This window comes from Frieseomelitta varia, unplaced genomic scaffold (assembly GCF_011392965.1).
Source record: "Frieseomelitta varia isolate USP_RPSP 00005682 unplaced genomic scaffold, Fvar_1.2 scaffold_644, whole genome shotgun sequence".
Classification (NCBI taxonomy): Eukaryota; Metazoa; Arthropoda; class Insecta; order Hymenoptera; family Apidae; genus Frieseomelitta; species Frieseomelitta varia.
Window position 1 is genome coordinate 71,219 of NW_025110417.1, and position 19,140 is coordinate 90,358.

A 19,140-nucleotide genomic window follows, 5' to 3' on the forward strand; every position below is an offset into this window, starting at 1 on the left:
GTAAGTAATAAACGTTAAAAACTTGTACATGTACGTGTATAATATTTACACACATGTATCGTAAGAAATAAATTTGTTGAATGATTGCAGAGAAAGAAGATAACAAGTAATAGGTACATATGTGTATTTATGTTTAGGAGGAAATACAAAAATTAAATCAAACAAATATATCGTGCAGTATAAAAAAATCATGTAATATAAAATTGTGACGTCGAGGTAGGAGAAAGAAGAGTGTTAATAAATGAAATGATAAACTAACGAAACAAATGAAAAGAATAGAAATATACAGACCGGATACAGACCGGATGGTGTGGAAAGTTTCGAATTCAGGATAGAGCATTGATCTAAGCACCTAATAGATGCGATAGAACGTAAATACGAATAAGTATTTATGTATGCATACGAACGAAACACGGTAGTCGAAATTACATTAACCCTTTGTTTTAAAGCGCAGTCAGATACGTAGCAAGTTACTCCGGTATGTTGGATGGCAGAAATACTGGAGCACGATATGTACGCGTAATTAGTACGTCGAATATCATAACAGAGGAGAACCAACTATACATCAATGTACACATAGATAGACCATAGTTGAATCTCCGGTTGTTTCCTTCGATTCGAGATCGAAGAAAGGACAACGGAACGTTACATTACGTGCTTTGAAGATGCACGGCAAAGAAAATTCTCTATGCAAGGAAACAAGATCACCACGAATCTCTCGTTCAGAAATCTGGTTTGAACGATGTATCAATAAAGTGAACCGACAACAAGTTTACCGCTGGGGACCAGAATGATTTCATGCTCGATATAATTTTCTGGTATTTGACCGATCGCGCGAAAAGTAGCGGTACTGCAACTTATCGTGCTCCGATTTGCTTCCGTTTTCGCTTTTTTCCCCCCCCGAGTAGTGATCGCGCGCATGCGCACACGTGAGCAACTTTACTCTTGCACGATCCGAGTGATCGCTTACCATGATCGATGACAACTGCGCTTTTTACGAATGTTGCTCCATTCAACTAACGTTCACGACGCCAAGAAAAACTACACTTTTCGAAAAACTTTTGAGAAATTTCGTCACGGACAGCGAGACACGACGTTACAAGTAACAGCAATCGGATTGAAACAAATTTCTGAAATATTCTTCAACTATTTATCAACTATTACAAATTTCTTTAATCCAAATTGAATATCAGTCTTATTACGAAACCGCTGTTGTTTCAATGAATCGATTGCTAAATTTATTAGCACTAGATTCCTCATCTAAGAGAATTTAACTATTACCACACCGTTACGAGACAATTTGAAAAAAAAAAATTAGTAATTGATATGCCTACAGAGAGAGAGAGAGAGAGAGAGAGAGAGAGAGAGAGAGAGAGAGAGAGAGAGAGATAAAAAGGAGAAGAAAAGGGGGAACGAAGAAGAGAGAAGAAAGAGAAGAATAAAATGAAGAAGAAAAAGGAAAAGAGGGAAAAGATACAACTTGTTTTATGAGATTTTCTTCTTACGACACAGAGTAGTATCGCGTGATTTTCTTTCAACGCGTTGCGATTAGTTTCGTTAGATTTGTTTCTTCAACGGACAAATTTATCAGTTGTCACAACGGACACATCTCGTCCGGTAACGATTTGTGATTTTCGACGACTGTCAGTTTCCGATCCCGGTGGTTTTTTTACTCTACTTGCAAGGATGAATCTACCAGTGTGCTAGTATGTTTAGAGTATTCGGTGGAATAAGTGGTGGACAGGCGAGTAAGTAGATGTGTTGATGGAGGAGCAAAGGAAGATAGAGGATTGGTGGAGATGCAGCTTAGGATTCCACGCATAGTCAAGGGGCCTCTGGTTGGTTGGTAAGTGGGACTAGCCGGGACTCATAGGCAGCATGTCTCCTACGAGGCTCACAGTCCCATTCGACACTCTGAAACGCGTTTAAGCGCGGTGTTTGTTTCCTTCTTCGTGCAAGTTTTCTCGCTTCGTGTACTCTTTCTCACGAAATTCGGTGAAACGATCATGCAGAAGAACTTGAACGTCGCGGCTTGATCCTGTGTAAAACGCATCGGGAAAAGAAAGGAAGGAAGGAAGGAAGGAAGAAAGAAAGAAAGAAAGAAAGAAAGAAAGAAAGAAAGAAAGAAAGAAAAAGAGAGGGAGAGAGACAGTTTGCGTTTCTAATATTGCAAAATTTTATCGTGGAAATACATCGTCGATCAAAGTCGAATAAAGATTTCGAATCGATCAAGATTTATCTGCTCTCGGCTCTCCGTCGAGAACCGTTATTACATTCATCGTGGATATTTTCCCTCAGAAAGAAAGATCGTCGCGTTCTACGCGTACAATTACGTTCGGAAAACATTGTTATAACGGATCACGCTGCGAAGAATCGAAACTCCAAGACTAGATCGAGGTTGGGCTGGGGGTCGGGGTCGAGGTCGAGACCCAGATCAAGATCTTGGCCGAAATCGAGGTCGTGCTTGGATGTCGAGGGTGAGTTCAGGGATTACTTGTCCCTGATATATTCTCATCGTCAAACTACGTTTCTTCTTGTAAAGTAGATAATAAATCAGAGTTATTATACTATTATGATTATTTGTATACTGTGCATACATACGTAGTATATATGATACAGATATTCGTCATTTCCTCACTAGCTAAGTGAGACAGTGAACATGAAATTATACACTGGAAATAAAAAAATATTTGCTCGAAAGAAAGAAAGAAAGAAAGAAAGTATGACATACGAGAACGACGACGATCAAAATTTTAATCGTACAAGCACGCGTCTGAAAAGTTAAAAGTAATCTTTCTAAAATGGGAGCTATACCACTAATCACCCCAAACTTATAATTATGTACGAGTAAATTTCTTCTGAGTTAAAAATCTTTTTTTCCGGAAACGAACGAAATATCACTTTACCGGAAAAAGAGAGAATAAAATATTTGTTCCCAAAAATTTGTGTAAATATTGTGTAAATTTGTTGCCAAATATGTATATCAATACTCATATTCTCGACTCTATTTTTACATGCAAGAATGAATGAATGTTTTTGCGTTTACTTGCACTCATTCATCTCTATTGTATGACACTGCTGCGTTCACGACCGCGTTACCACCGTGTATGCACGTACGCATCACGCATGTGGTATACCGTGTGGTGTACCGCGTGCCGTGTCATCATCTCTATCGCGATCGACAGAAAGAGCACGTCAACAACAAAATGACAACAAATTTCTTTCAGACAGTAACTTTCTAATTTATTATCGTATAAAAATCACTTTGTTTGTTAAATTCCTATTTATCTGTATTTTGCTACTGATGTGAATTTTGCATTGAAAGTTTGGAAATGAAAGGAAATTAATTGATATCATTGACATCAATTCGATCAACGCGAATTATTCGTACATGTAAATGTTTTAACGCTCGTCGACTGAACATCGTAGATATACTCGAAGAACTAATTGAACGATTCGTAACAAAAGTTCAACTTCTTAACGAACCGAACGATCTTCTTCATTGGATATATGTAGTATGCACATAAGTACAAGTACGTAGATAGAATTTAGGTCGCAGTGTGAATCATAGTGGCGTCGTGAGAGTTGCAGAAAAAAAAAAAGAAAAGGAATCACCATCTGAAAGAGACGGAGAGACAGTTTCGGAGCTAGACAGTTTCGTTAGAATGCGTTTGAAAGAAAACGAAATGAAATAAAATCAAAAATTGTAAATGAAAGACGGAGCACGGAGTAGGTAGCAACGTTTGCATCTTACACGCCGTGCAATAAGCAAGCAAGCACTTACGCATATAGGTATGCGTATAAATACTTAGGTTAGCCGCCTCATTGAATTTTAGCGGTTGTTGCATGCCGCGGCCTTGAACATGCAAAGAAAGATAACGGCTTGCGAGAAATGTAACAGGTTAACCTGATTTCACCGCATCCGCGTAGTGAATAGTATCGAGCTGTAATTATCACGACAGCCTTCAACATGAACGTTGAAGACAACTGTTGTTGCTGGAGAGAATGCGCCCGATAACAGATAACCGCGATAATCGTGAAGTTTGCACGCGGATCAAATTCGTGTACGCGTTAACTTTACAAAGATACTTGGAGATGTGACTCGTAGGTAACAAACAGGTAGTACTGTGTACTTATAAAATCGAAATAAGCCCAACTGGCTGAAGGTATTACTTGGTATTAGTAGACGTAATGAGGTGCAACGCGGAGAAAGAAGAAGTGGAAGAAGGGATGCGTATGCCTATAGGATTATGGATATAATGTGGTAGCATTTAGAACGGCTTTTATCGTTGGCGTTGAAATTTTGCGACTCAATGGAGAACTGAGAAATTGCGCTCTCTCTCCTACCCGTCTCCTCTCTCGTGGATATATACCGAGAAAAGTTGTGATACCGTTAGCGGGCTTGAACTCTCCCTTTGTACTCGTTACTTATTCGTTATTTTCTCCGTCTCTTTCTTCTTATAGGTATCACTTTCTTTTTTTTACACTCTTGCCAACATTCTGTTCTCTCGACCAAAAGGAACAAGCCGGTACGTACGCCGGTAAGTATTTGCTCGCCACACCGTGAAAGCTGCTAAAAACGAAACGAAATCCCACGCTCTCTCTCTCTCTCTCGTCGTTTGTCAATCTGTATCCGCGATTTGCGCTTTCGTTACTTGACAAATTTCACGTTGACAATTATGACAGTTACCAAGTAGTTCGTAATTAGACGTTTAGGGTATGAACAAGTATCGTTCGTATACTCATTACCAAATATTTCTCTCTTTATTTCTAGGAGATACCAGGTGGTTGGCGTTGGCGTTTGAAGAAGATCACGAAGGAAAACCAGTTTCTTTGCTTTTTCTATTGAACGTATCGATATACCGATATACCGATATACCGATATACCGATATACCGATATACCGGAGATACCGGAGATACCGGAACGAAAATGAAGTCGATCCGAGGAGCGATATGGTTGGTTCCGTTGGCGGTTGGCTGTATAGCTTTACCGGCGCAATTAGAAACGAATTCGAAGAATACGGGCAAGACGAGGCAAGCCAGGACGATGCCGTTATATTTCAACGAGAGCGGGTCTAACAGTTCGGCGACGACGTCCAATAGCAATAACAGCGGCATTGATGAGAACAACATCGAGCCCGCCGTTAACAACTATACAACAAACAGTATCGGTAGCAACGACGTCGACGGCGTTGTTGCATCGAAATCGAAACCGTACATTTCCGGAGTTTCTGCTACGATTAGCAACGATGGGCTGCTCGTGTCGTCCCTGTCACCGACATTAATCACGTCAATATCGACGTCGACATCAACATCGACATCGACGTTGATATCGACGTCGACGTCGACATCGACATCGACATCGACATCGACATCGACATCGACATCGACACCGAGATCAACGTCCACGACAACGTCGACGGAACAACATCCTCTCGTGGGAATGACCGAGCTGTCTCTAACAAGCGGTTCTTCGTCGTCGCCAAATTGGTTGATCGCAGACAGCAAAACGGAATCAAGTCCATTGGCAACGAGCAACCGTGGAACAACCACGATCACGAAAACGACAATCAACACATTGGCGGCGGCGGCGGCGACTGTCACGATAAATAGCAATGCCTCTAACATAAGTTCGAGCGCGTCTCCTACCGAAGCTTCTTCCAGAACGATCGCTTCTAATCGAGACACGAGTACCTTTTTATCATCCTCCAAGAAATCCACCACAATGTTCAACGAATTTGTTACCACGCCTGCTACGACGTCCGTAAAGGAGACGCGAGAATCGACCGGGAAAATTCGTCCTCAAATCAAATTGACGACCAACTACACTAGCCTGACCGAGGTGAGTAAACGTTCGTTTACGTTACGTTTTTTTTTCTCTTACGAGTCTAACGTCTGAGAATAATGTCTAAAGACAATGAACAAAAAATTAAACATAGTCGGATTGTCGGATTATCGGAAGTTTCATAAAAGATCAAAGGAACAAAAGTTTCGTGTGCGAGTATAAATAGTAAAATGAACGCGGGCACTAAAAACGGAACGCCAGGAATGGAATAAATCAGCAATTACAACAATTTCTGACGAAAGTGCGAAAGTACGACTCGAACGAGAAGTTACTGCACGCCGCTTAATTTCATTGCGAGGATTAACAGGTTTATACAACATATTTGTAAATACAATTGTTTAATTAATAAAAAAATTGTACGATAAGAAGATATTTTACGAGAATTTGATCGTCAACGTCCATGGAACATTAACGTGTGGCAAGCAAATGATCTTAATGCTCTATGCAGTTTTCATTCTCGAGACAAATCATTGTAAAATACCTTTTTCTCCTTAACTATTGGGCTTAGGGCCAATATGGCTTGATATTTTTTTACCTGGAATTTAATATTCTTCCGATTTGTAAGGGAAAAAATAGTTCAATTTAAAAAAATAACGATGACCTCGAAAATTTCGAAACCGACAAAAAATTGATACGCTATATCTTGCCTTCTTGAAAACCATACAACTTTTGCATTGAACTTTTGAATTTTTCATTAGACGCACAATGTAAAATTGTTATTTCAAGTTATGTGAACCACCCCATACATTCGAGAGTTTCATTCATTCGAGAGATTCAACTAATCGACAAATAACCAAATAGTTGTTACTCGTAGCATGTTCATTTCATTTCTTGGCCAAGATCTTCCAATCGATTAGATTGTTTCCACAGAAATATTTCCTTCGCAATTCATATTTTCTTGTTTCGAGAATTTACTCACATTTCCATGAAATTTTGTTACTTGTCCGTTTCTTGTTTCGCTTTGTTCCTTTTCATTCCTGACAGTTATTGATATATCCGGTAATTATTTTAATATGTATCACGTTGTACTTGGAAAATGATCATCTATGAAACTCGTATGTGCATGTTCCACGAATTACAGTTACGAATGTGTAACGTCGATATGAAAGATCGGATCGGATGTAAAACGTAACGGATTACATTTTATTATACGCAAACAGTTAATGATTACTTGTGATAGATCTAGCGTTACGAATAAGAAGGAAATGGCAAAAAGAAGAAAAAAAAGAAAAAGAAAGAAAAAATGCAATTCCGACGCGGAATTCCGAGTGATTTTAGTAATTGTCTATTTGCAACAGTTTAGTTTATTGACATTGACAAATATAAAGTCATTAAACACTAACGACGAAAATAAATAAATAATTTGAATTGTTAGTTTTGTAGGTATATGTACACATATATTATTATACCTATCGTATATATCGTAAAATGGAAAAAACAATGTTGTTGCTAAATAATATGAAGATTATTTCGTTGGAATATCAAGAAAATACGTACGTTTATGCTTAATATAATAAAACGTAAACTGAAAAATATATAACGTGATCAAGTTGCGCTGATGTTGATGAAGATTTTAATGGAAGAACGAATATTGCAAAAGCAGATAATATAACATCTCGAAAGATCAAATAAATCTGCTATCGAAGAATAAGGTAAATGAAATTGAAGACACTTTAGTCGTCTCGAGCGATATCGACATAAAAATATCATACATAGAGCAAGTTTATCGAAATTACGTTCGAAACGTGAAACTGATATTTAATTGTAATAAAATTGTCCGAAACAGAGAAATGGACCGAATCCAATGGCATTTAAAGTTTCGACCATACTATGTACTCGTGTAGTAAGTGTATGTAGGTTAAAAGAGATCGAGGATTTATACTATAGATTATCATTAGTAGATTCTAACTATATACATACTCGTGTTCGTCGGGTCGTTCAGCTTGAATATTCGAATTCTTTTTGTTTCTTTTTTCTCTTTTTTCCAAGAAATTGTCACGCGAATCGCATTGGTCGCTTTAGTATTTGAAAAGGAGGGCAAGTGCTCATGACCGTGACGTGCCAGTGGATCGGTCGATGTTAATATCGGTAGTGGAACGTGACGGTACCAAAACAAGCAGAAAAGAACGAAAAGGGGAAGAGTATAAAACGGGGAAAGAGCAAGGAAAGGGTAAACGTAGAATCGAAAAAGATTTCCATCAGTCGTTGAACGTTGCGTGAACACAATGTTACACGTGCATATATACACGCGTAAATAGGTATATGCTCGCATGCATAGTATCTGCGTTACGTGGAGCATTACTATCGATTCGCCTCTCAGAAGAATCAGAAAACGAAAACGAAAACGAAAACGAAACCGATCGTAATTGTAGTGACGGTGGTCATCGTCATGTTAAGGAGGACATTAAATTAAACGAGGACGACAAATTGACGATACGGCGAACAAAATTCAGACGAAAATTCAATAATTGAAGAAGCAATCGCGATTTCCCGCGTTAAAAAAAAAGAGCAACGAACGATTATCTAGACCATTCAACCATCGACAGTCCTTGCTAACGATCTTGATCTTTCTCAATGTGAATTTCTTTCTTTATGAATTTCTCTATATCGACACGACTCATATTTTGGACAACGATAGGAAACATGTTAACGTTTAGCAGTGGTACGATCGATTTATCGATAGAAATTTGGCTAATTAAGCGTAACGTTTGTAACAAATACAAGTTTGATTTTACAGTTATATGCATATTTGTTGATTTGCACTCACTGGCGCAACTGACATTGTTCAATTTCTCAAAGACGAGAAACGATGGTAATCGTTGAAACGGTTCTTTCCCCGTAATAACCAATTATTCGAAGCGCTAAGAAGAAGCGCTTCTTAAAAGTTGGCAAATGAAAGATACCGCATCTAGATTGACATCGAGATCGGCATTGCCAACGCAGAGCACGGATTCAAGCGCGGCTTTCAAATGATTATAGCCGTAGTAATATTGTTATCGTGTTATCCACAGGCTAATGGAACAGGCAAGAGTTTGTGGTTCATGGAAATCACTAAAGAATCACGATATTGGATTCACTGCTTGGTAAATTCCGATTTATTCTGCGTCTTTCAACGACTCTCTTCTATCTTTCTTTCCTTTCCTTTCCTTTCCTTTCCTTTCCTTTCCTTTCCTTTCCTTTCCTCCCCACCCTTCCCCTCTCCGCCGTTCACCTTTCTCTTCTTTTCTCAATTTATCTCCCTTCCTGCTCCTTCCTATTTTCTTATTTGGAACTACGTTCCACGTTCCAAGCGGAATTTTTTCCCCCTTTCTCTTTGTTCCTTCTCGTTTATACTGTACGTGCATACATATATATGTACGTATGTATGTACGTATAGCTAGAAGCACACGATTAAGTTGGAGATACTCGAACAGTGAATATAAGTACACTGTACGTCCAGTCTATAACGTGTGTCTATAACGTGAATAAAAGAAGAAGAGTGAATGAAGAGGAGTAAATGAAGACTGCATGCGAGGAAAGGGGAATAAAATTGTCGGCTATTTGATTGATTTGCAGACAGGAGTACGACTACCGGAGGGTGCGAGCGCAGCTCTGGCAAAGCCAACCAAGTATCATTATTATCCGCATAATCAGCACATCTACTTGTTGCCAGAATGCGCGGTTCAACAGGTTTGCAATGCGGTTTACGTCAGACTGAACTTTACCCAGCCTCTGTGCGCTTGTCCAGGAAGATACCGCGACCCTTGCAGCGCCTCTCTCGACAGCGACGATCTCCACACTACCGAGCTGGTCACCGACCCTCGAACCAAGGTTAGTCGCCTTGCCTTCTATTCGCTTTACTAGGCTTTCTTTATTCCTGCGGTTGCTCGGCGTCTATCTTTTCTCTCTTCTCCCGAGAAGCACGACAAGACGATGCCACGTTACGCTTATCGAACACCTCGTTACGCTTAACGTAACGTAACGAAACCAAATGGAAGGAATCGATTCTCGAGCCTTTCGACTCTACCTTTTGCTTCTGCTTCGAACTCTGCGACCCTGTTGCAACTTGCTTACTACTGCACGCTTTCAAGCTTTCGTTTCGTTTCGTTTCGTTTCGAATTTTCTGAACATTCCATTCTTACATATCTTCGAAAGACGATTAAACAATTTACAATTGGCGGATTATTATCACGCATGGAAAAACTCATACTTCATATTCTTCACTCGCTTATTTGCACACGTGTTGTACGTGTTTTCTTTGCATTCAACGTTTCTTCTCTTTCCAAAGATGTAATACTTGCTATAATACGTGTTTGTTCTTTTGGAATAGTACATTCAGACATTTGATCTTGTCTATCTTTGTCAATCAATCTTCTGCAATAAATTGCTTTGCGACAAAAAATTACGAATTTCCGAATAATTAAAATGTAGACGAATGTAGACTATGTCTCGAAGGGATCAAGTACTCGTTACAGTTTATTATTAAACATATATATACGTAAATGTTACGGTTACTTAGTGTAGCAGAATACACAGTACGTGTACAGAGTTGCAAAATTATGAAACGATAAAATTGCATAGATGCTCTGAAGCGAAAGCAACGCCTTCTCTCCCCTACCTCTAACCCTACCCTCTCTTTTCCCCTCTCCCTCCACCTTCTTTACTTTTGTTTTCTCCAGTATGGATTATATGTATGTGTAAGTGGTGGAAATGAAATTAGTTGATGTGCAATTTCTATTTCCATCAGTTCGAATACTACAATTGGTAGGCGAAAGCTCTGGATGTGGGAAAAGCTCGACTAATTTAGATCGTAATCTCGAATAACTTTTAAATTAACTTCCTACATGGTTTCTTGCTCTTTTTCCCCAAAGGTTCATTTTTTTCTTTTCCCTTCTCCTTCTCCTTTGTCTGTTTCTCATCGTCTCTCTTTTTCCTTTTGATACCTATTCCTGCCGTAATTTAAACAAATTTTTCTCGCTATCTAACAAAAATCAACAAAATGAAATGAGAGTTCCATTGATTGAACCGTAACAATAGGACATTGTGGTCGATTATAATAATGTTCGATTTGAAAGCGCGGGCCAAGTCGCGAAAAGTACTGTTCAGGCGGCAGTCTATGTATAAGTTATTCGACTTTCAGGCTCTGACTTTGGTGAAAACATGTGAACCGGTGGCGGAAATGCGCGAATGTAGAGTACCAAGAGACTGGTCTCTCCTCGCGCTACAAAACGTGCGAACAGGAAAATCTCACTATCTCGTAATATGTCGCTGTCCCGATGCCAATATATTGGGTACGTAAATACCAAAAAGTATAGAATAATTATATATATACGATATCATATCGTACGTTGATCAGATAGAGCATAATCATTTAAATCTAAAGTTTTAACACTAGAATTCCCAAACTGATATGATACCAAAGTAATCGATTTATTATCGTTTTCGTGTGTTGTAAATGTTTTGTTATACATGTAAAACGTTGTTATATATTTTCAGAAATCTAAATGATTTTTCATAAAGTGTAACTAAATAAAAGCTTGTGTACTCTATCGTAGTATAAAGCTTTTCTATTCTTACGACTCGATGTTGGAATGTCCCTGATGGAAATTCCATGCTTCCAGTTGTGCTGGCAGTTCTAGTGTCAATATGTATTATTTGATATGAATTATTAGCGCGAACCGTAAGTTACAATTACTGGATATTCGTGTATTTCGTAGAAGGTCCTATGAGTCACGATCAGCCGACATACGCCAGTGTACCAGGGATTCGCGTTTACGGAATGATGTGCGTGCAAGGAAATCGCAGAGGGCGACCACTGCGATATACCCGCAGTCTTTCAGGTAATTGAATGTGCAACTTGAAAATTGAAAATGTCAGACGGAAGACGTTTACACAAATGATGCGCAACTATCGGCTCGAAGCGTGTAATCCGCGTTCAAGTTGTCATCGACGCGGACTACTGGTCAATTCGTTCATTTCATCGTTTGACGTTCCTTACAGATCACTTCCAACGAGAAATCGGCCAGGACAATAACGAAGAAAATGCAAACGACCGGTTGAACTTCCCGTGGTACAAAGTACAACAGCTAATGGACGCAGCTCTTTGGGACTAGACTCGTTAGCCAAACATTCACAACGATACGAAGTGACGATCAGTAATGACATTATGCTTAACGGCATTTTTTTTCTCTCTTTTATTTATTTATTAAGAGTTTCTATTTGCTTCGCTTCGCTTCGACTCTCCTAGCTTCCTTTTACTCGTATTTATCGATCCGTCCCCGTTTCTCACATTTATTTATACATATTACATGTGTTAGATATAGTTTATAGTTGATAGTTTTATAGCATCGGATCTAACATCTCGATAAGCAGTGACAAGATCGTCAAAGCTACTCGTTCGTAGATTTCGTTGCCTTTAATTTCGACTACGCGACGTGATCGTCCGTAACGATCGAATGCGATCAACGTTAAATATGTAATTGCCAACTGCTAATATTGCGACAAACTACGTCTTCTTTTAGATCTTGTTGCTAGATCGACTGAAGTCGACTCTGTCTATTATACATTGGTAAATTTTTCGACCGAAAAGTAAATACGCAGAGTTTCCCGAACGTGTTGTTGTACTATTCAAAGATGGAATTGACTTTTTTCCTGTGACTTTTAGTTCCCTGACAAAACTGGCATAATAACAGGGAATCTCAGACACAAATTACTTTTGACTGTTCATTTATCCGATCAAAGTAACAAATCAATCATATTAAGCATACTTGATATTAGAGAAATATGTAATCTGTTATTTACATCCATGGTAAAATTCGTCGATACCTTTTTGTTTTATTTGGATGTATGTGTGTTGGAACAATAGAAGATGTGAATGAACTGGCCTTGATATGAAATTACAACAAGCACAACTACAAAGCTATTGTACATGTGTATTTTACACTACGAGTTGCCAAATTCTTGTGGTCGCACAATCACTTTACTATTAAAATGTTAAGGTAGGTAGATCATAGATAGGACGTCGTTCGACGTAACATAGAACCTTGAGATAAAAATAAAAATCTCTCGAGACTGTTTTTCAAATAAACTTTTAATACTGAGCTTGTCCAATCACCCGCCGATCCTTTTTCATATCGTAGATATAATTATTCATATATATATATATATATATATATATATATATATATATATATATATATATATATATATATATATATATATATATAATACCTGTTCCCTGGTATTACGTATTATATTATAATATTCCCTGCTCATACATCCAACCCACTTACATGTGTAATTCATTCAACTTGATGAATCAGACGAAAAAGATAAAAGCAAAAGTAAAATCGGGGAGGCAAATATGAAAATATGATTCGTTTCACTTACCTAATACATCCGAATTGACTAGAACGTTGCAGCTGTACATCGGAGTGACTAATCGAGGGTGTTTTGAATTGAATGCACGACGGCAAGCTTCTTTGCATGCTGACATCAAGTGGCCGCCGTCCATGTGTCCTTGATTTTGACTGCTATTTTCGCTAATAACATACATTTACGAGATTAAAAGGAGAAAAGGAAAAAGAAGGAACGGGAAGAAACAAGAGATGAAAAAGGAAAACAGAGGAGAAAGAAACGTTATTCCACGATATTAATATTGAGCAATACCTTTGTGATTCTTGGTAAATTTCCCACTTCTTCACGACAAAACAGACACCCATCATAGGCTCCTCGCATAGAGGTCCGGCAAGCGTTGCCAATTGGAAACCATTGACCATACTGCTTTCGTAACTATATACAGTAAATAAATATAAATATTAGAATGAATACGTATTAAACAAAGATTGTATCTCATTGAGCGAGACAAAATGTCTTAAAATGGTCTCGTTTAGTTATTAATCTTAGATTCTCCGAGAGAGAGAGAGAGAGAGAGAGAGAGAGAGAGAGAGAGAGAGAGAGAGAGACTGGAAGAGTAGCTTTTCCGTATTAATAAACATGTACTTACGGAGCACGTGGGTCCGTAGAGTTTGAGTGGCCTTCCCAAAATTTTCTGTGCTCATAATCGGTTTCGTTCAACAAGATATTGGGCCCACAGTTTCGCGGTCCGAACGACCATATTTTGTCCAATACATCTTCTTGGCTTGCTTCTCGAAACGCAGTAGCCAACTCGGTTTTGAACGATTCCAACGCTCGTTGCTTCTTCTCCGACATCGAATGTAAAGGTTCCATCTCATGATCAATCACGGTGACTTCTTCGCTTCCCTCCACTTCTCTTTCCGAACGCAATTTCCCATAGTAATGATATAACGCCTTTATCAGATCGACGTTCTTTTCCAAAATTTTCGTGACTTTCTCAGGCAGAGGTCTCGCATCGATTTCAAAGTAACATCGTCGATTCGGAGACCAGGTTCCGCAACTAACGTCCTCGGCTTTCTTCTCGATCACTTCGTTTACCATGTCAACCTTGGGAGGAGGTACGACCGTTTCTTTAAACGGCACGATAGGCTCCGACACGTTTATGTCAACCTTTGCATAGCGTAGCTTCAAATCTTCCAAACATCTCTCCAAGTGCACTTCTCCAGCAGTGTTCAACACAATTTCCCCGCTTTCCTGGATGTGAACGACGGCGCAAGCATCTGCCTGATTGAGCAATTTCAACCCGTTGATCAACGATTGTAGATCATTGGGATGTTTCGGTTCAAGAGCTACTCGCATTATCGGTGTATCGAGCGAAGTGTACTCTGAGAATGATGGACAAGCAACGGTGGTGGAAAGCGTTGCTGTTTTCAACACGTAGTCTTCCAAATCGCCGATTCCAAATACGTTTCCAGCAAACACTTTGTTCGTAGATTCTAATTCTCTACCCATTAAAAGATATAGCTTTCGTATAGTGACTCTGATCACGTGTCTCCCAGGTTTTAGGTCTTTCAATGGAACGTTCTCGTCTATCGAGAACTCGCCCGTTCTCTGTCGTTTCAAGACGTCACGTGGGTCGTGCTTTGGTCCTAGAACGTACACGACACTTCCTTCTTTCAGGCATCCGGAATATATTCGAGCAAACGCTATCAACGTAGTGTCCGAATTTTCATCGTTCACGTCGTCTTCATCGGAAACTGAACTTTCCGATCGCGTTGAAATCTCATCAGAGTAATTCGAATTGCATCTGTTGACGTCCTGTTGCATCTGCTGGCCAGATTCTTTCGCCGATTGTTGTTCCTTCTTTATTTTCTCCGCGTGTTTCAGTCTTGCCATTTCCCTTCGTTCGGCCAGCTCTTCTGGGGTCAACGGTTTAGGTTTATTCTCTGGCAGCATCTTTCTCTCTATTGGAAACATTTTTGAAATGAACACAATGGTGGGTGATACGGGAGAAGGATCGCAAGCCAAGAACTTCTCTTTTAACTGTTGCGTTTCCTCTGGCAATGTAGAGAAATCGAAGTTTCCGCTGAGCAAACGTTCTATTTTCTCTGAAGTTAAGCGACACGGTGCTGGAACTATTTCACATATGGCATCGAGGCAGGCACGGGACAGAGGTAGCCACTGGGAAAAAACTACTTTTAATTGAGTTTTAGGATCTGTATGTCTCAAATCTCTCGTTGTCAATTTTATATCCAATCTCTCAACCATCGAAGCTATCTTATCCTTGTCCTTACGGATACTTATCGTTTCGTACAGAGTCCACAGATTATCCAAAATAAGTTGAACGAACAGGGGCTTTTTTGCTTTCTCTTGAGCCCCTTTCATGATCCTCTTTGTTTTCGTATTTACGTAATAATCACCCCAAAGCGTCTTCTCTAAAACCTTCTTGCTAAAGCCTAGTTTGGTCGAAAATATTTCGGCAAATTCTTTGATGCCAAATCCCCAGCCATCTGTAGCACTGGCAAATAGGACGTTACCTTGTTCAGGAGAGAAGTATAAAGTAGAGTCGTCTACCTCCTCTAGCACAGACTGCCAATCTTCTATGTTTCTTTCGGACATACTTTCTGCCGTTTCTTTTTTCAACTCTTCCTTTTCTTCACGCTCCATTATGTCACTGGCAAATAACTCTCCCATTACAGCGTTGACTTGCTCTAAAACTTGCGTCAGATGCACGTAAGCATCCAAAGGAGACAATTTCATTTCTGCAATCAATCTATCCATTTTGTTCAATACCAAGATTGGTTTCAAACCTTCTGTGTATGAAATGGATAAAGCACTGCGCGTCTGCGGACACACACCTTCTACCACGTCGATTAGGATGAAAGCACCATCGCATAATTTAACAGCCGTTGAGACTTCAGAAGCAAAGTCTACATGTCCTGGAGAGTCGATCAGATTAATAACAAATTCTCGACAATTGTATTTGTGATAAAGAGCAATTGAGCTTGACTTCATTGTAATTCCTCGCAGCTGCTCGTCAGGACGGCTATCCAAATATCGTAATTTACCAGCAAGCTTATTAGAAATGATTCCATTGCTGGCAACTAGCGAATCTGCTAAAGTGGTTTTGCCATGATCTACGTGAGCTAATATACAAATATTTCGTATATTAGCCGGTGTCTTTTGAATTTCAGCTAATTTCTCCACAGTAATGAGTCTCATGATGAAATTCGTCGTGATACCGTCAATTTATATACAAATACAAACAATGTGAATTTTTGAAGCGTCGATATATATATACGTAAAATATACGTAAATATGTGTATACGTAAAATATGATGGATACTAAACCAAAGTCTTGAAGATCATGTAGACTCGACTTTACCAAACAAACCGAACAACAAATAAACGAACAAACGAATAAGTACAAGAGAAAGAAAGTTCAATGTACAATACAGCTTCCTATAGCTATAAATAATAGTAAACACTATTTCACTTTATTCTGTTTCCATAAAACATAGCGTTCGCTAAACAGAAGGATGTATCGTAAGTTTGTTGACATTGTTGTCGTGTTCCACAGCATGCCACTCGTATCGGTTGCTTAATAGGTCGCAACAGGAACAACTTATTGGCCAAGAATTGACCGTCGTGACTGTCTCTTCTTCTATTAATCTTCCCACACATATATTTATTAAAGATAAAATTATTTTGACACTTTTTCTTATCCTCACAGGTTAGAATCATTTAACGAAATGTATCGTCTCGTATCTTGGTCAAATGCGTCTTATGACTTCCCAGTGTCAAATCTGATCTTATTCTGTCCAAAAAGATTGATTTTCTGCGTCAATGCATTGCTTGGGAAAATTCCGACAAATGAAAAACGTGTGTTGAAAATTCAGTGTCCACCAAGAGTCACATATGTAGACATAATACGTAATACACACTCAAATAGCTTCTGTATCATGCAATTATTTCGATCAAAGTGATGAAAATTGCTTGCAAGTAATCGCAATTGATCAATATCTCGGCGAAAGTGTTAGAAACTTTGCAAAAGAAAATATCAGTTGCAAGTCAAACGTTACTCGTTATATCACAAATGCACATGCGTTGCTTCTCATGTCACGAATGCACATGCGTAAATTAATATGGCGGCTCTGCGCCATCTTTGATTCTTTTTCTTACTGTCATTGCTTAAACATATTTTAGATCTTGTACCATGAGTATATCTTGTTAGTGACGATATATACCATAAACGAATAATGTAGATTCGCTACCACCTGTAACAAATTAGGAAACTTACTATGAAAAATGTTGAGAATCTTAAAAATAAATTGTAATTTAATGAAAATAACTGAACGCGAAATGATGAAATTATCGGTATTTTAAACTATTGTAACTTTGCAAAAGAAAATCATACAACAATCTACTTAATCTTACTTTAAAGAGTAAAGCTTCTACTTTGATTGTTCTAAGTTTGTTTATTATTTATGTTAAAAATCGACGTGACTATTTAATTTTGTTCACCACTGTATTTCACCTAATATAATGGACTTTTACATTTATTTTCTATCTTTTTTAATTTATACAAGCTTCCGCAAATTTCGATTCTCGAAACTGTTTATCATATTTGTTTCATCTTATTTATTTATTTATTCACAAGATTCTTTTTTATCTGAAATTTAAGCTTCATAAATAAAATATTCATCTAACTGTTTAATGCGAAAAATTATTTTTTGATCTTCGACAATTACAATCACAGACAAGATATATAAAATATAAATATAGATGTCACATCTTATGGGATTTCATGTCTCATGTCCTGAAGTACCAACATAGTAAAAGATCAATGGTTTTTTTAGCGCACTCTGCGCTTAATCAACGGAGAATTGGAGAACTACATCAAGTAAAACGATCGAAGTTGATCAATTAGTAAAGTCGCCAGAGATATGATTTTTGAAATTCATTAGTTTTTGTTAAATTTTCAGTTTCTCACACACATATGTCATTTGTATCTGCGGATAGTTTTTTGTAGCAGTAGTGTGTCTTTCATTTTAATTTATTTTGTTAATCCGAAATACAATCCATCATGGTGGGTATATTTAACAAAATTTATTAAAGATATCTACAAAAATAATGACGATTCATTATCAGTTACACAAATGAATCATCTAGCAATATGTTATAAGTTATATTATACAAGAGAAGTTAAAACATTTATGGTCAAAATAGATGATTGTTTGCAGTTACAAATTTTGAGGTTATGTGAATGAGCTTTGAACGTTTTTGAATACTTTATTTTTAAAAGAATGAAAGATATAATAAGCTAGATGAATTGGAGTAATCCACAAAATATGATTTCAGAGTCGCGTCAGGACAAAGACAGTCAAAAAGGCCGCAAAACTCATCATCGAGAAATATTATACCCGATTGACCAATGATTTCCATACAAATAAAAGAATATGCGAAGAAATTGCTATCATCCCTAGTAAATCTCTGAGAAATAAAATCGCTGGGTATGTATTTATAAAGAAAACTATTTGTTTAGTATAAAAACGTCTTTAAGGATAGTTTTAAAAAATAATAAATTTTATAACTTGATGAATTTTTTATCTAAGTTATTTTTTTTATTGTTTTTAAGATTTGTCACACACTTGATGAAGCGTCTTAGACACAGCCAAGTACGTGGTATTTCCATCAAACTCCAAGAAGAAGAAAGGGAACGCAGGGATAACTATGTCCCTGAGGTGTCTGCTTTGGAGCATGATATCATCGAAATTGATCCAGAAACTAAAGAAATGTTACAAATGCTTGGTTTCAACAACATCCCAGGCCTTCAACTAACGCAGTCACAATTACCACCATATAGCAGACGTTCTTAAAGTTTATTTTATTATATTAAATAAGATTATTAACATTGCACTTTTCAGTAAAACTACAAGTTGACATTCTGAAAATTCAT

General features: G+C 38.0%; 3 protein-coding genes across 5 annotated transcripts in view; 2 read left to right on the forward strand and 1 right to left on the reverse strand.

Moving 5' to 3' along the window:
• LOC122534846 (elongation factor-like GTPase 1) overlaps positions 1-17,418 on the reverse strand; it is a 30,356-nt gene extending 12,938 nt beyond the window's left edge. The window contains exons 1-3 of the mRNA XM_043665845.1: positions 13,831-17,418; positions 13,494-13,616; positions 13,215-13,366 (exon numbers count right to left, since the gene is read on the reverse strand). Coding sequence (XP_043521780.1) covers positions 13,215-13,366; positions 13,494-13,616; positions 13,831-16,403 — 2,848 coding nt within the window. The 5' untranslated portion in view covers positions 16,404-17,418. The remainder of the gene's footprint in view (positions 1-13,214; positions 13,367-13,493; positions 13,617-13,830) is intronic.
• Positions 1,531-12,925, forward strand: LOC122534851 (uncharacterized protein DDB_G0271670). 3 transcript variants are annotated; one of them, XM_043665860.1, is made up of 7 exons: positions 1,861-2,477; positions 4,465-4,541; positions 4,775-5,843; positions 9,402-9,656; positions 10,966-11,116; positions 11,543-11,665; positions 11,826-12,925. In XM_043665860.1, exons 3-7 carry the CDS (start codon positions 4,932-4,934, stop codon positions 11,936-11,938), a joined length of 1,554 nt encoding a protein of 517 aa, XP_043521795.1. In that variant the 5' UTR covers positions 1,861-2,477; positions 4,465-4,541; positions 4,775-4,931; the 3' UTR covers positions 11,939-12,925. The 3 variants fall into 3 exon arrangements, with proteins under 3 accessions (XP_043521797.1, XP_043521795.1, XP_043521794.1); XM_043665862.1 differs by lacking the exons at positions 1,861-2,477; positions 4,465-4,541 and adding an exon at positions 1,531-1,846; XM_043665859.1 differs by lacking the exon at positions 4,465-4,541 and having other exon boundaries at positions 1,862-2,477.
• Positions 17,419-18,047: 629 nt separating the features above from the next.
• Positions 18,048-19,130, forward strand: LOC122534857 (40S ribosomal protein S17-like). Its single transcript, XM_043665872.1, has 3 exons — positions 18,048-18,270; positions 18,543-18,694; positions 18,820-19,130. The coding sequence occupies exons 1-3, from the start codon at positions 18,268-18,270 to the stop codon at positions 19,058-19,060; spliced, it is 396 nt and encodes a 131-aa protein (XP_043521807.1). The 5' UTR covers positions 18,048-18,267; the 3' UTR covers positions 19,061-19,130.
• Positions 19,131-19,140: the final 10 nt, after the last annotated feature.

What these genes read in the sequence shown, in the direction of transcription:
- LOC122534851 (XM_043665862.1), top strand. Translation starts at nt 4,932, where the DNA reads ATGAAGTCGATCCGAGGAGCGATATGGTTGGTTCCGTTGGCGGTTGGC. An exon ending in ACTACACTAGCCTGACCGAG is followed by an intron (nt 5,844 to 9,401) that starts GTGAGTAAACGT and finishes ATTGATTTGCAG; the next exon opens with ACAGGAGTACGACTACCGGA. An exon ending in TCCCGATGCCAATATATTGG is followed by an intron (nt 11,117 to 11,542) that starts GTACGTAAATAC and finishes TGTATTTCGTAG; the next exon opens with AAGGTCCTATGAGTCACGAT.
- LOC122534857 (XM_043665872.1), top strand. An exon ending in CTGAGAAATAAAATCGCTGG is followed by an intron (nt 18,695 to 18,819) that starts GTATGTATTTAT and finishes ATTGTTTTTAAG; the next exon opens with ATTTGTCACACACTTGATGA.